Genomic DNA, 17,184 nt, shown 5'->3' with positions numbered 1-17,184 from the left:
GAAAAGTTGAAATATGTGAGAAGGAATCAAGGTAAATATCATGTATTTGTCACTTCAATTCAAGCTGTTATTCTGTCAAATGATGCACGTGTGGAAAATATTTCTTTATATTTATTATGTATAATGCGAATTATGTAAGTATCTGTTAGCATGAGATTGTCATGTTTTTTTCCATAAATGTTTGAAATGTCATTTCCATCACAGAGATGTTGTGGAAATGACACTTTGGTGGGGAAAAAACAACAACCGCACAATTATCAGATCCAGAGCATCATTTTTAATTTGCTTTGCACACTTTTCTTGGCTGATTTAAAGCACCAACATATTTTGGTGAGGACATTACAGACATCTTTCTCTTAGCCACTGCACAACATAAACATTGTAGTATTTGCAAAAGTTCAGAGTGATAAAAATCCTGTGCTCCATGAACAAATGAAAACAAAACAGAAGCAAAATGATATACAGTATGAATACATTAAAACACACACTGGCAAAATTAGAGATATTTCAACTGAATCAACATGAACATGTTTACAATTAAGTTCAGATCCGCTTTGTAAATGTCTCCTTTTTAAAACGGCAACAAAAGCTAAAAAAAACCCCTCAGAAATTTACAACAGAAACCGCATTTCCATTATAAATTAGTGAAAGTGCCATTGTATTTAAATAAGAACGCATGCATTGGAGGAACAGATAAGTTTGGTTTTATTAACATCATTTGAGCTGCTGAACTGCTCTTGCAGGGTTGCATATTGTGGCCAGCTCATTGGCATCCACTGCAAGTTAATAAAAAATAAAATAAAATTATGAGTTCAACATTGTCCCTCTCCTCCTAAAGTCCTTCATATGCAACAACATCTACATCTATGTCTATACCATACATGTATTGTTAAGGTTATAGGTAAGAATTGCATTGTAATATTTTTGAAATTGCACTCTTGATGTATTTGCCTACATTGCAAAATAACCAGGGTATGGCCCAAAAAGTGAAGAAAGCAGGTGGAAGCACAACAATGAGACAGCATTCCTCAAGTTAGCAGTAAGCTGGAAAAGTTGCCTGTCGTTTGGTGATCCAAGACCACTAGTTAAACCTTTGTGGTTTGAGATAATGGTTCAAATCAACACAAAAGAGCAATGGGAAAGAGGACAATGATAAAGATGGATTATTCCTAAGACCCTTTGAAAATACCAAAATTATCAACAAATAATGCCATCATATTTTGTGTATCTATTGCACAACTTTTTTCCCTTACAAAAAAATCCATTTGGAGAGGAACACGGTTTTGCATTAAAGTTTTTATTCCTCTGGAGACATCTCTCCCATTCTCCAAAAGGGATGGATGAATTTGAGGGGAAAACATTTGCATGTTTGAATTTCCAACTACAGAAAGACCTTTTGGTTTCAAACTCACTTGATTTTGGCACTGAACTTTGTCAGCGCCGCTCCGCCTGCGTGAACTACAAGTGTCTAACCGCAGGCCGATCAGCTGCGTTCTTTAAAAAAAAAAGTGGTCAGCAAATAATCCAGACATTCATGGGCCTGTCTGCTCCACACACACACACACACACGCACACACACACAGAACCCTGGACCTACAGCACACAACACTTCTTAATAACAGAGACATCAGTTTATCTACACATTTACAATTGAGACGCATCAGAATTTACAATAAAAAAAATTATGGACCTACATATCTTAGGTAGCTCATTTTATTAGCTTTAAAGGAACAGTTCAACACTGTCATTATTTACTCACCCTTATGTTGTTCCAGTCTTTTTTATGTGAAACCCACAGATGTTTTCCAGAATGGTTAAAAAAAGTGGTCCATACACCAATGTGCACTATATTCCATCTCTTCTGAATTCACACAAAGGCCAAAATTTAAGATGTAATTCACTGAAAAGCTTTCAAAAATCAACTAGGCATGGCAAAACAGCCATTTCTGACTCTAAACATAAATGCAAATTAGATTTCAGAGCTTCAGGAAAGAGTCCCTCTTTAATTTTGTTCTGGTTCTCTCACCAAACTATCATATGGACTTGGCAACAAGCACATGGTTCATGTAGCGGTAGATGTAGCAGTAATGATTCGTCAAAATTGTTCAATGATTAAAATAACAGCAGTCAAGATTAGAACGACATTAAAGTGAGTAAATAATGACATTTTCAGGTGAACGATTACTTTAGTGACCTTTACCGCCAAAAGTTCAAGCCTCAAACAATTTGCGCACTTTCAGACTTAGATCTTCCACAACGTATGGGGCAAAAAGTCTACAAAACTGCGTATCCCAAAGAACCATTCCCACAGGTTACATGTTACATTACTGTAGGGAGCTAAAAGCTCTGATGGTTGGTGTTCTGCAGATTCTTCTTGCACCAATACAACACACAGCTAAAAGTCACCTTTGCTTGATACCGCAGGGCCTTTCATGGACGACGGTTTTATTAATGGTCTGGCAACGATGTTTGACTTCCTCTGTTGCTTGACCTGCATCTTTCAGAAGATAAACTGCTACAAAATTCCAAGTATGCCATTCTTAACCTCAGCCATTTTATACTAACTAAACAGCACAAAGAGCCAGAGCTTACAAAATGCACACTGTAAACACACATACACATTCATCTTCAAACATACTGAAAATGAAGGAAAAAGAGCCATTCGAAAGTGATTCAGAACAATGAACTGTAGAGGTCTGTTTGCATCTGCACTTACCACAACTCAACAACAACAAAGAAAGTTGCCACACATTTGCATCCCAAAAAGCGTACACGTATCTACATTTTATCAGCTCACATCTAGGCTACGTTGTCAGAAAGTGCTACGACTTTAGAACCACCGTTGTGCTGTTTTACGTTGTTCGGAGACCATTCGATTTGGACAAAACAGCCTTCGATTCGTACGCAAAATTGACACGAACAGTCACCAATTTGATGAGATTTGCAAAATGAGATAGGCATGCATGAAAACCTGCGTGTGTCCACGGCAGAATCATGCCAATGGCGACGTGTTATTGCACTCTTTTTTTCATCAACTGCCTACATTTTGAACATCCGCTACATCGCAGCAGAAATACATCGGCCTCCACATTCATTGCCCAGGCCACCTAACAAAGCACCCTATAATACTTAGGTCAATTGAAGCTTAGAGCTTACTCGTTCACTTAGTGTGTATATATTTATACATTTATATTGACTAAATCGTATAGGAGCCACAAGGACTAAGTTCGCGAGAATCGCTTAGGAGCGACTCCGTCGGGTTAAGATGGAAAGTACTTGAAGGTAGATGAGTAGAAAAACAATACATCAAAAATGAAAGAAAGGTTTGGTTTTAAGCTTCAGCAGCCGTACGTACTCAAGTCGTAATCCCTCGCCGCTGTGCTCAAAGGAATTGTCTATACACATAAGTTAGATTTCTGATTGTTTCAAATACAATGCATACTGAACGGTATGGGGCCTCAGCCTGGCTGTTCAAGCCCCAAATAAATAAAAGGTTTCTTTAAAACAACACACTTATAAAGGCTCAAAAAAACATTAAAAGAGACTGATGAACAAAAAACTTAAAATAAATGAAGTGCTCACATATTTAGATAAAAAGGATTAAATAGAAAAGAATGCATCCAAAAGTGCCGCGGTTCTAGTTGACGACGCCGCGTCAAGAACCTGAAGCACGCTAATACCACGCGATCGGGCCACGTTCCCCTGCACCACGTCTCTCATACTATGGTCTCGTCTGCTGTCTTTTTCAGCAGCTTTGTGGAAAGCAGGGAATGCTGGGTAGAGTGTGCACCCTTGGTGTCAGGAATGAGCAAGCGGACTTTCTGATTGGTTCGTCTCCACTCGGAGTACAACTGACAGTGGTAGCGGAATGAGACCTGCAAAACAGGGACAGTTTTTTGGTTTAAGAGATTAGAATGGTGAATCTCATGAAGAACATGCCTGGGTGACATTTCATGCCAAAATCAAAAGAAAAGAAATTATAGGAACATTCCCTCCAACTCTCATTCTGGAGTATGAGAATCATCACGTCAGGACACAAAGATGATTTTGTATTAAAATATTACTATATATAACAGGAAAAAATTTGTATTTTTCTAAGAATTACAGTAATGAGACAGGGTTTTTTTGGCATTACGGTAATGAGAATCAGATTCTGAGAATCAGAATGACTCATAAGTACAAGATTTTTTTGACAAGTTTCTAAAAATGCAATAAAATTTCAGACAGAATGCAATGATTGGACGAACATTTTTTGGTCCTGAGACTTCCACAGAAGATATATGAACATGTTTTAATATGTAGACCACTTTTATTATTGATTGCTATCAGGATGTAAAGAGAGTTTCAACCAGTATAACAAAAAGTGTTTAAAAACAAATTGCCTACCCTACCTTTAATCGCGATCTGCTGTGTGACGTCACAATCTTGTTGCATTGTGGTCTATGGATCTGCCTGAAGTGTACATATTGAGTAGACTCCCTCTGTCAAAATCAAGGGGTCGAGGGTCTGTCCAAATAAACTTCCCTTGCCCACTTGAAGTTTAATGCACTTCAAAACATCAGAGGGGATTCCCTCGAGGGAAAGTGCTTAGGGACGTTTGCGAGTGTATTTCTAAAAGTGCAGTTAAAACACACCCCCTTGAATAAGCGGGTTCAGGTGTGTTTAAATAGGGTTAGAGTTAAACTCAGAAGAACAGTGATCCTCCAGGAACTGAGTTTGACACCCGTGATTTACACTGTAAAGGAGTGGTTACAGTGTCAGGAGTGAGATTTTTTGCAATATGTTAATGAGAACCAGATATTTCTTTGCACTGCAGTATTAATAAACAAGAATTCTTTGTATTACGGTAATGAGAACAAGATTTTTTTCTGGACTATGGTAAAGAAAATGAGATATTTTTTGCATTGCAGTAATGAAAACAAGAAATATTTGTATTACGGTAATGAGAACAAGATTTTTTTTTGGACTATGGTAAAGAGAATGAGATTTTTTTTGCATTGCGGTAATGAAAACAAGAAATATTTGTATTACGGTAATGAGAACAAGATTTTTTTTGGACTATGGTAAAGAGAATGAGATATTTTTTGCATTGCAGTAATGAAAACAAGAAATATTTGCATTACGGTAATGAGAACAAGATTTTTTTTGACTATGGTAAAGAGAATGAGATTTTTTTTGCATTAGAGTAATGAAAACAAGAAATATTTGTATTACGGTAATGAGAACAAGATTTGTTTTGGACTATGGTAAAGAGAACAAGATATTTTTTGCATTGCAGTAATGAAAACAAGAAATATTTGTATTACGGTAATGAGAACAAGATTTTTTTTTGACTATGATAAAGAGAACAAGATATTTTTTGCATTGCAGTAATGAAAACAAAATTTCTTTGAATTAAGGTAATGGGAAAATTTAAATACAATTAACACAAAGGATCATTTCTTATTTATTTTCTATGGATTTTGAGAAGATTTTTGAAATATGACCCAGACATGTTCAGACGAGTCAATTTAAGCATTCTGAATAAAACATGTAAATCCATTTGAATGGTTTGTAATACACTACCAGAGTCCAGAGGACGTAGATGGTGAAGAGTGCGATGGTCAGAGCGATGAGGCCGACTGCCTCCAGGCGACTGTTGAAGTGCAGGTGGTCCTGTGCGCCCCGTAAACACAGCCAGCCGGAGATGGCCGCCAGGGGCGTTATAAACAGGAAGCACACCATGTCACAGAAGAGGGTGCGCTTCTCATTCCGGGGGCCCGGGTCCCTAAGCCACTATTGAAAGATGATGTGAGGTTTAGTGATAATGTATAAACAGTAAGGGTGTTACAATATCGTGTCACAATATATTGCAATACAAAAATGCAACAATATGTATCGTGGACAGTGACATTATTACCCCTTTTCCACCAACAAGAACCGGGTGCTGGTTCAGAGCCAGAGCCAGAGCTGGTTCAGAGTTGGTTCGACTGACGAGCTTACTAAGAACCGGTTTGCCTTTCCACCGGCTAGAGAGCCACAACAGAGCCAGATCTTACGTCACTGTATACGTCTCATGTTGCCCAGCAACCGCTAGTGCGGTAGCGCCAAACACAAACACTCCAGGCTTGTTCGAGATGCATCGGCTTCTCGCAGATCGATCGCCGCATGACATCAAAGCACTGCGATAGCGATCTAAAAGCACAAGGAGTCGTATGCTCTCCAAACACTCCCGCAGCTCCGATCGGTCCTCGCCGCTCCGGTGCATCTCGAACAAGCCATCAACAATAACGGACGTTGCAATACTATGGATGCTCATGGGTTTGCAAAAATACATCGGAATCCAACGCGTTCGTGCAGCTCGCCGTAACTTACATAGACGGATATTACAATCGAGCTGCTATTAGCTCGACTAGCTGCTATTTAAAAATGGCGGTCACAAGTTTCTATTCGTCTTGTTGGTCACGGTAACCCCGCCCCCAGCCCCTGACGCAAGCGGTTCTTTCTTGGCTCCGTTCTAAACCCTGCAATGATTTGGTGCTACTTAAGAACCAGTTTCACTGGTTCGGAGCTGGTGCTTTGGCGGTGGAAAAACAAAGAACCGATTTGAAACTAGGCTCTGGCTCCGAACCAGCACCAGTTCTGCCTTGGTGGAAAAGGGGTATATGTATCGTGGATAGTTCACCCAAAATAAAAAAAATTACTATGTGAGAAAAAAAGTTTTAAAGTCAGTACTACATTAAACTACTATATATAACATTGAATATAATGAATAATAATGCAATGGGGGAATATTTGTGGGTCCTGATAATGCCAAATGTCTTATGTTACCAGTAAAAAGTGGCCTACAAAGTTATTTATTTATTTATATCTTTGATTTGTCAATCATTTGTCTAAATACATCTAGTCAGTGACAGTGCAAGCATATTCGTCTAAAATAATTCTGTATTTTCAGCTTCAGAATCCTCAATATTTTGATTCTGGTGTCACTATTGTCCTGTGCATTGGATTATCAGCACCAAGTCCAAGTCTATTCATTTACACCCACAATGTAATATCAAATTTAGCATTTTAATCAACAGTTAAACTTTCATCATATGTCTTGGAGTACCGCAATAATATCGTATTGTGATATGTATCGAATCGTGACATGAAGGTATCGTTACACCCCTAATAAACAACCATTTTTTTCCCAAAACCAATAATCGATATTACAATTGACATTCTTAGATACAGACCAGTTTGAACAATATTAAAAAAAGTGCCCAACAATGCTATTCAAAGGTAATTACGATAATTTCTCAACTGAGACATGTATAGCTTAATTAGACATGACAAATCAAGTATATAAATAAATAAATAAATAACTTTGATAAGTAGAAATGGCATAAATAACAACAATAATGACAATTATTATTACAAATATATATATATATATATATATATATATATATATATAAATATATATAAATGTACAATGGAAAAGTGAGGCGGAGCCATGCAGACGTGGCTAAAGGCATTAACCTTTGTTACCTCTGTGAGGGGTCGGGGCCGGCGCTCAATGGTGAACTCGGTGTGGCACAGCTCACAGTAGCTGGTATTAGAGGAGGACAGCCACTTCTCCAGGCAGCTCTTGTGGACCGTGCCCAACGTGCCTGTGCAGTCGCATGGTGAGAGAAGCCCCTCGCTGTTGCACACGTCTTGACCCTCATGGCAGATCCGACAAATTGGCCGATCACTAACAGAGAACAAAGTTAATAGCTTTATCTCTAGGTCACGGAAATGAGAATCATGTGACTGTATTTGTCAATACTATGTTAAATTGCATGCTTAATATCACACAAAATATTGTTTCAAATTGTTTACCTCTGGGTGCCCAGGGCTTTGATAACAGTAGATAGTAGACGTCCATCTTTGGCCGTGACCTGGGTGACGTATTGGGCCCGGCGGTTGTCAGCCTCCTCCACGGTTTTGGACAGGGCAGCGTTGCCAGTGCAGTCACACAGGGAGCCTGGGAGGTGGCAACACTCCCCTGTGGTCATTTCGGGGCCGTCCAGGAGGGCGGGGGGCAGGGGAACACCGGGGGGAATCAGGGAGCAGCCTCGCTCCCACACCTCAAGTCACAAAGACCCTACCACTGCAGAGAGAAGGAACATTTACACTGTAATTTCGAGGGGGAACAGCCAGTTCTGGCAAAATTTTGCAGGCAAAAATGCTAAATTGTCTATCATCAATAGTTAATGCTGTGAATCCACGTGACCAACTGAAATCAATGCAAAATCTGCATGAGTAAATATCTCACCTATATGCAAATTTCCAGATTGCGTGGATTTGTAATGAAATGACTTGATTTCACTCACAAAAATTCACTGAACAACAGAAAACACGACTGCACCTTAATTATATAACTATACTTTGAGCTAATAACAAAATATTACATGTTCAATATAAGTTTAGTTCAATAAACAGCATTTGACACAAAAAATATATTGTCCATCATTTTCTTACAAAACAAGCAAAAATCTGAGTTACAGTGCGATACCTGCAAAGGAAGTGAATGTGGCCAATTTGTAAATGATAAAATACTGTTTCAATAGTAGCCTATAGCTACAAAAACAATGTTTTTTGTGTGTTTGTTTTACAATTTAAAGGCCAATTCACACCGCACAGACAAACAGCAACAAACAAGTTAGCATTGGTATTTTATGAAAAATAACTCATGTTCACACTGCCCCAAAAAACACTGATTGAACATGTTCAGTCGGGTGAAAACAAACTCCAACCAACTCCAACAGACGCCAACAGGGGTAGTAAGTAACACACTGATCCAACAAAACACAACAAACATGTTTGTTGGCGTTTGTCTGTGCGGCGTGAATTGGCCTTTACAGGGGTAAACCCTAAAATGATTATTTAAAAAGCTTTACAGCTCAAACAATAAATGAGTTTTAACAGAAAAAATATTGTAAGTGAATTAATAAAATTATAAGCTCCACATTTGTGCTTTTAAATCATCCAAAAATGGGCCCATTCACTTGCCTTGTAAGTGCCTAACTGTAACTATGTTTTTTGCTTTTTTTAGGAATACAATAGACGAGTCAAAATATTATATATATATATATATATATATATATATATATATATATTCCATGTGTATGTGTGTATATATATATATATATATATATATATATATATATATATATATATTATTTATTTATTTTGAGTTTTAAATACGTTTATTTTGTAATTTAGAGTTTCTTTTCAGGACCATATTTCACTTTTAAACATGCACTATAAAAGTCCCACAAAAAAATAATGAATTGTCCACTATATTCCAAACTTAGTCTCAGAAACATTTTAAAATCAAAAACCTGATTTTAATTGATTTCAGAGCTTGACAATCATAATCACTACATGCTTTCATTCTATATAAAAAAGTGCAGCTTGGATATTCTTCAAACCGTCTCCTTTTGTGTTACACGGAAGAAATTCAGGTAAGGTTTAAAACATCGTGAGGATTTTTAACACAATGTGTCATTATAATCAGTGTCGGGTAAGTTGGGTAAGTCATAATTACAATAAAAGTCACAAGCTACTAATTGCATCCTCAACCGTGTAATTAGATTACTGTACTAATTAGACCTACTCTCTCTAAAATGTAATGCATTACTTATTACAAAGTACTTTCTAAATCCCATATCAACCTCAAACAGTTGAACAATACAAAGATAGACATGAAACTGCTTTTAATTCTTTCAAATAAATAATATAAACTTGCATAAATTATTCCTGAACTGACCACAGTATTTAAAGGGAGAAGGTTACATTAAAAACAAAACAAAAATGTCAAAGGAACTAAAGAAAACCTAGTGAGCGGTCTACCTTTGACAGCATTATTTAACACATCTTTTGTGGGATGACAACTTGCTGGACTATGAAATCTAAATCAAACCAACATCATAACACATGGGACTGTATGGACAGAAAAAGACAAGAAATGAACAGCATAAATGCACATTTTAGATTAAAGGCTCCCCAAACTGCAAATTAAACACATATTTCTTCCAATGTATAGATTTCAGACTGTTATTTTAAACAGAAATAGAAAACGGAGCGTTGCTTCAGAGTTTTCGTCAACAGCTTTGTTGTGATTAACCGTCTTTCGAGAAGTGCCTATTGTTATTATATCTAAGGGCTGTTCATTGCTCATGTGGAGCTTTACGTGTTGTGATGGAAAAAAATATGGTTTGATTTGAGAATCATACTTTAACTTAAACACTTGTCTTTAATTTAGCAACAGTGAACAAAATGTGTTTATGCATTAATTCCTGTAATATTTCATTTTTCAGTTTAGTGTAAGAACGTGCACTTTTATACCCAGTATTTTATATTTTTATCCCCCCAAGATATCAAATCCACTGCTTGAGCTGCCATAGTGTTAGTCCACATTGAAACCATCTGATCTGGTTTGATCTGATCTGGTTTGATCTGTCTGACACTGGTCTTGGGTGGGCCTTTGGCACACACCACAAGCTGCAAATGAAACATAAATGTCCTCTAACAAAGCGCTAAATGTTGTATAGATTTCAGACTATTCGTTTAAATTGAAATTAAACGAATACGATTCTATACGTATTAAGACACAGTCAGAGTAAATGTGGAATAATGCAGCTGCATTAGGCTGCTAACGTTAGTTACATTAGCCATGTAGCAAAATATACCACCAAAGCCTGGGATTATAGATTAAAACAACATTTCTTGTCTAATCTTACCTTCTGAATCTCCATGTTGAGCTATTGTGTTTAAATGTGAATTCCTTTTGAAAATGACGCTTGTTTTCAAGCGATAAGGTAAAAGTACAAGCCTTGTTTTGGGATTGATCCTTTCAGCAAACGACTCGGCTCGGTTCGGCCTCCTACCGACGTCTCTGATTAGCGCTGTGTAGTGTTTACGACAAGAGCGTAGAAGGAGGAGCTTCTGTACGCAGCGCTGCTTCGGAATTTACGTAAACAGCTTTGTGAATAACCGTTATCCGAGAAGTGCTCGGTGTTGTTTCTAATGACTGTTCACTTCTCATGAGGAGCTTTTATGTGTTGTGATGGAAATATGGTTTGATTTGAGAATCATTCTTTAACTTAAATACTTTCTTTATTGTTTTTAGCAATAGTGAACAAAATGTATTTACTTACTGTAATATTTAATTTTTCTGTAAATTTTAGTTTTTACCAAATTGTTTAAGAAATGTAATCTATTTTTTTTTAAATGTCTAATTTACGTGCTTTATGTGATTTTTATCAAATTGTTTAATGTTGAGAATCATGCTTTAACTTAAAAATACTTGTCTTTTTAGTATATTTTTAGTTTATGACAAACTTAATTTAATATTTCATTTTTAGTGCTTAAGATACACTTTTATTCCTGAGTTTTGAAGAAATGTCATCTAAAAATCTGAATTTTATTTCTTTTGATGAGTAGTTTTCTTTGATATGAGGCTGTGGTCACATTGTTTTTGAACCAAATTAATGTTTTTTTTTTGTTTTTGCTTTGTTTTTTTATGTGTCTTGTGTCAATTATTTTCGCATGTAATTTTTTACAAATTCTTGGATTTAAACACTTGAATTAAAACTAGTTTAAAATCCTAAATAGCAACTGTATAATGCTTTTTCTTATTAACAAAGCCATAATTAAAAAAAACCCATCAAGACATGAATTTTGACATAGATAAACCATTGTTATTTTAGTTCATTATAGATTCATTAATATTTTGAATTAGCTTTTATTTTTATATATTTTTAGTTCTAATGTTAATGTTAGTTTAATATTTAGCAATTTCATTATGTGCTTTTGTCATTTTTATTTTTAATTCAGTTTTAGTTATTTTTTCCCAGTTATTAATTTTAGTGTTTCAACAAACTTATTTCAGTTTATTTCCTAGTCAATTTCTAATTTAATTCAGAGTTTATCAATGAGTATATATTTATATTTTATTTTATGTCAGCTTTATTTTAATTAAGAGAAATGTTTTTAATAGTTTTGGGGTACATTTACATGACAACAATGTACTACAAATGGAAAAGTTTTTCCTTCGCGTTTTTTCGTGTACAGACGACAACATTGTCAAAACGATCCCTGTTGACACGGATCTGCAAATTCACGTTTGTTGTAAATGTAGTTTACACGGAGACAGTAACGGTATAATTTTTAAAAACGTATCCTTTGAAACCTATTTTTTTACAGTCTATGTTTGAAACCCGTTTTCAAAAGTTTGTATTTTCAGGCCCCGAAAACGCTGTTGTCTTGTAAATGAACGTCTGAAACGCATAAAAAGTTTTACGGTTTTAGTTGAAAACAGTGTCGTGTTAATGAGAACCGCGTTTACGCGACAGAAAACTTTTATGTGTTTTGTCTGATTATTTACACGACAATGGCATTTTGGGGCCTGAAAATGCAAACTTTTGAAAATTTGTTTTAGTTTTTTTGAAAATGATGCCGTTATCGCCTCAGTGTAAACTACAAAATCACGAATCTGTGAAAACGGTGACGTCATAGGCATGCATTTTACATGGTCAGTCTATGTGGGTAGATTCTTCACAAAGTGACATCGCCATTTACTGGCCTGGCGTTATAATACACCGTTTTTAGATAGTTTCTCATGTGTACATAACCCTCATAAGACCCATGAGTCATGCCAACTATGACACATGGTTATTTGTCATAACACTTATTATGACCGCCGCTAGCGTAGCTAGCGAAAGCGGTCATATAGGGATTGTCAAAGTTTTTTTTTTTTTTTTTTTCGTCACCTTACTGAATTTTTCGTCAACGATACCAGGGACACCGAAGCACCGGGGAACATGAAATTTGGTGGGCATGTAGCCCCACTAGACTTCTAAGGAAAAATTTCGTTTTGTCCCCGGGGGCCACTCCCCCCCCGCGCTGGCCCCCCCCAAACCCAAAAAATGCAGTTTTTGCTAAATAACTACCTGAACTGTGGCACCGAGGATGAAGAAATTTTTATGATATGTTGGTCTACTAGACTTTTACGGAAAAATTTCGTTTGGTCCCCGGGGGCCACTTCCCCCCCCCGCGCTGGGGCCCCTGTAAATTTTTCGTCAACGATACCAGGGGCACCGAAACACGGGGGAACATGAAATTTGGTGGGCATGTAGCCCCACTAGACTTCTACGGAAAAATTTCGTTTGGTCCCCGGGGGCCACTCCCCCCCCGCGCTGGGCCCCCCCAAACCCAAAAAAATGCAGTTTTTCCTAAATAACTACCTGAACCGTGGCACCGAGGATGAAGAAATTTTTATGGTATGTTGGTCTACTAGACTTTTACGAAAAAATTTCGTTTGGTCCCCGGGGGCCACTCCCCCCCCCCCGCGCTGGGGCCCCCGTAAATTTTTCGTCAACGATACCAGGGACACCGAAGCACCGGGGAACATGAAATTTGGTGGGCATGTAGCCCCACTAGACTTCTACGGAAAAATTTCGTTTGGTCCCCGGGGGCCACTCCCCCCCCGCGCTGGGCCCCCCCAAACCCAAAAAAATGCAGTTTTTCCTAAATAACTACCTGAACCGTGGCACCGAGGATGAAGAAATTTTTATGGTATGTTGGTCTACTAGACTTTTACGGAAAAATTTCGTTTGGTCCCCGGTGGCCACTCCCCCAGCCGCTCTGGGGCCCCCGTAAATTTGTCGTCAACTATACCAGGGACACCAAAGCACCGGGGAACATGAAATTTGGTGGGCATGTAGCCCCACTAGACTTCTAAGGAAAAATTTCGTTTGGTCCTCGGGGGCCACTCCCCCCCCCCCCCGCGCTGGGCCCCCCCAAACCCAAAAAAATGCAGTTTTTCCTAAATAACTACCTGAACCGTGGCACCAAGGATGAAGAAATTTTTATGGTATGTTGGTCTACTAGACTTTTACGGAAAAATTTCGTTTGGTCCCCGGGGGCCACTCCCCCCCCGCGCTGGCCCCCCCCAAACCCCAAAAAATGCAGTTTTTGCTAAATAACTACCTGAACTGTGGCACCGAGGATGAAGAAATTTTTATGATATGTTGGTCTACTAGACTTTTACGGAAAAATTTCGTTTGGTCCCCGGGGGCCACTTCCCCCCCCCGCGCTGGGGCCCCTGTAAATTTTTCGTCAACGATACCAGGGACACCGAAACACGGGGGAACATGAAATTTGGTGGGCATGTAGCCCCACTAGACTTCTACGGAAAAATTTCGTTTGGTCCCCGGGGGCCACTCCCCCCCCGCGCTGGGCCCCCCCAAACCCAAAAAAATGCAGTTTTTCCTAAATAACTACCTGAACCGTGGCACCGAGGATGAAGAAATTTTTATGGTATGTTGGTCTACTAGACTTTTACGAAAAAATTTCGTTTGGTCCCCGGGGGCCACTCCCCCCCCCCCGCGCTGGGGCCCCCGTAAATTTTTCGTCAACGATACCAGGGACACCGAAGCACCGGGGAACATGAAATTTGGTGGGCATGTAGCCCCACTAGACTTCTACGGAAAAATTTCGTTTGGTCCCCGGGGGCCACTCCCCCCCCGCGCTGGGCCCCCCCAAACCCAAAAAAATGCAGTTTTTCCTAAATAACTACCTGAACCGTGGCACCGAGGATGAAGAAATTTTTATGGTATGTTGGTCTACTAGACTTTTACGGAAAAATTTCGTTTGGTCCCCGGTGGCCACTCCCCCAGCCGCTCTGGGGCCCCCGTAAATTTGTCGTCAACGATACCAGGGACACCGAAGCACCGGGGAACATGAAATTTGGTGGGCATGTAGCCCCACTAGACTTCTAAGGAAAAATTTCGTTTGGTCCTCGGGGGCCACTCCCCCCCCCCCGCGCTGGGCCCCCCCAAACCCAAAAAAATGCAGTTTTTCCTAAATAACTACCTGAACCGTGGCATCAAGGATGAAGAAATTTTTATGGTATGTTGGTCTACTAGACTTTTACGGAAAAATTTCGTTTGGTCCCCGGGGGCCACTCCCCCCCCCCGTGCTGGGGCCCCCGTAAATTTTTCGTCAACGATACCAGGGACACCGAAACACCGGGGAACATGAAATTTGGTGGGCATGTAGCCCCACTAGACTTCTACGGAAAAATTTTGTTTGGTCCCTGGGGGCCACTCCCCCCCCGCGCTGGGCCCCCCCCAAACCCCAAAAAATGCAGTTTTTCCTAAATAACTACCTGAACCGTGGCACCGAGGATGAAGAAATTTTTATGGTATGTTGGTCTACTAGACTTTTACGGAAAAATTTCGTTTGGTCCCCGGGGGCCACTTCCCCCCTGCGCTGGGGCCCCCGTAAATTTTTCGTCAACGATACCAGGGACACCGAAACACCGGGGAACATGAAATTTGGTGGGCATGTAGCCCCACTAGACTTCTACGGAAAAATTTCGTTTGGTCCCCGGGGGCCACTCCCCCCCCCTGCGCTGGGCCCCCCCAAAACTGAAAAAATGCAGTTTTTCTTAAATAACTACCTGAACCGTGGCACCGAGGATGAAGAAATTTTTATGGTATGTTGCTCTTAAGGGCCCACATCAACCTAGCCCATAATCACTCATTTGTGATTTGTGCCCCTCCCATAAAAAATGAAAATGCATTATTATTCTGCTTTAATCGCCCCTATCTTCAGTGGAGATGTTCAGAACTGCACCATATTTCATGTGTATGATTAACTTGACATCCTCTGGGGGTATCCTCTGCTAAGTTTCGTAGAATTTCATCCATGGGGGGGTATAAAATAAATTCATTTATGTGCACATTTAGTGACTGTACACTCATCGGCCTGTAGATGGTGCTGTTGAGCGAAGGGTTGCTGGTTTAGGATGATACTGTCACACACACACACATGCAGGAATACAAACAAACGCAAGCATGCACACACACTGACATCCACACGCACAGACACACACCCATACACACACATACAAATCCACATGCACAGACACACACACACACAAACACACACGCGCACACATGTACGCACACATACATACACGCACAGACACACACACACACACACACACACACACACACACACACACACACACACACACACACACACACACACACACACACACACACACACACACACACACACACACACACACACACACACACACACACACACACATACACACACACATGCACATACTACTACTTTTTTTAGGTATATACATAAACACGTATACAACAATTTATTTTTGTGGAAAGCCAGTGCAGGCCTGAGCGGCGGTCATATTTTGTACCGCGATGCGGTACATCTAGTTTTAGGTACAGATTCAGACATACATGTCATGCTGAGACAGGTGTGTTGTGCAATATGGAGTCAAAAAAAAAAAAAAAATCATGATAGCAATTGTGACAGTAATTTGGTTTATTTTCCATTTTTACGTAACCTGATAAAAGGCAAAACAGCTGTTGTGACTTCATGAATGTGTAAATGTCACATAACCACACTTGAAAAAGGCATCTTAATCACAGTATGGGAAATCATAAGGCATTTCCAAAATAGCCATATCACTTAAAGTCAAACAATCGAATATATAGTTACGTTTTCACAGACCGGTGAAACAACTGACCATCTAAAACACTGCGGAACATTGCATTTTCCCACTGAAGAGCTATAATACCTCAGCAATGCAATGAATAGTTTATATATATATATATATATATATTTATATATATATATAACTGTTATTTTAATAATTTCTAATGAAATGCTTAATAGACGCATTCACATAACTGCTATATATACGGCAATTTGAACTCATCAATCAAATTGCACTAATTCACACCCGTCAGCCCTGGCGTAAAACATTGCAGAATAGGACTAGGGGTGTGATGCTTGAAATGGATAAGAATTGAAATAAAGATGACAGCAGCCCTCCTTTGGTATCCCCGTGATCCAAACAAGACGAATTCGCAAATGTGCACTTTTTTCTCCGAAGAACTTGCCCATTTACTCTGGGATCTGGCTCAACAGACGGCGGGCGCTTAGTGTGGATCCCAGAGGATACCCATCAGAGTGGCTGGAAGCCGAAGACACACTGATCCCTCACCATCCCTTTTCTGTAGGAGCGGATCACACGATCAGCGCCCGAATAATCACTTCCGAGAAAAAACATTTTGCCGAGCAAACGTTAATTCAGAGAGTGGATACTAGTAAAGAAAAAAAAACAGGGAC

The 17,184-nt window shown here is 39.2% G+C and overlaps 1 protein-coding gene across 2 annotated transcripts; it reads right to left on the bottom strand.

Annotated features, from left to right (window-relative positions):
* Positions 1–258: 258 nt before the first annotated feature.
* On the bottom strand, positions 259–10,908 carry marchf2 (membrane-associated ring finger (C3HC4) 2). Of its 2 annotated transcripts, XR_014031558.1 has the most exons (6): positions 10,752–10,908; positions 7,846–8,116; positions 7,513–7,717; positions 5,566–5,775; positions 2,186–3,875; positions 259–1,754 (listed from the first exon to the last, which is right to left on the bottom strand). XR_014031558.1 is itself a non-coding variant. In XM_081384630.1 (5 exons), the coding sequence occupies exons 2-5, from the start codon at positions 8,019–8,021 to the stop codon at positions 3,717–3,719; spliced, it is 750 nt and encodes a 249-aa protein (XP_081240756.1). In that variant the 5' UTR covers positions 8,022–8,116; positions 10,752–10,908; the 3' UTR covers positions 259–3,716. The 2 variants fall into 2 exon arrangements, 1 of the variants encoding a protein (XP_081240756.1); XM_081384630.1 differs by having other exon boundaries at positions 259–3,875.
* Between the last annotated feature and the right edge of the window lie 6,276 nt (positions 10,909–17,184).

Source organism: Scardinius erythrophthalmus (genome assembly GCF_964197995.2).
Source record: "Scardinius erythrophthalmus genome assembly, chromosome: 14".
In the NCBI taxonomy this organism is placed as follows: Eukaryota; Metazoa; Chordata; class Actinopteri; order Cypriniformes; family Leuciscidae; genus Scardinius; species Scardinius erythrophthalmus.
Note: the sequence above shows the minus strand (reverse complement) of the source record. Positions and strands in the feature narration are given on the sequence as shown.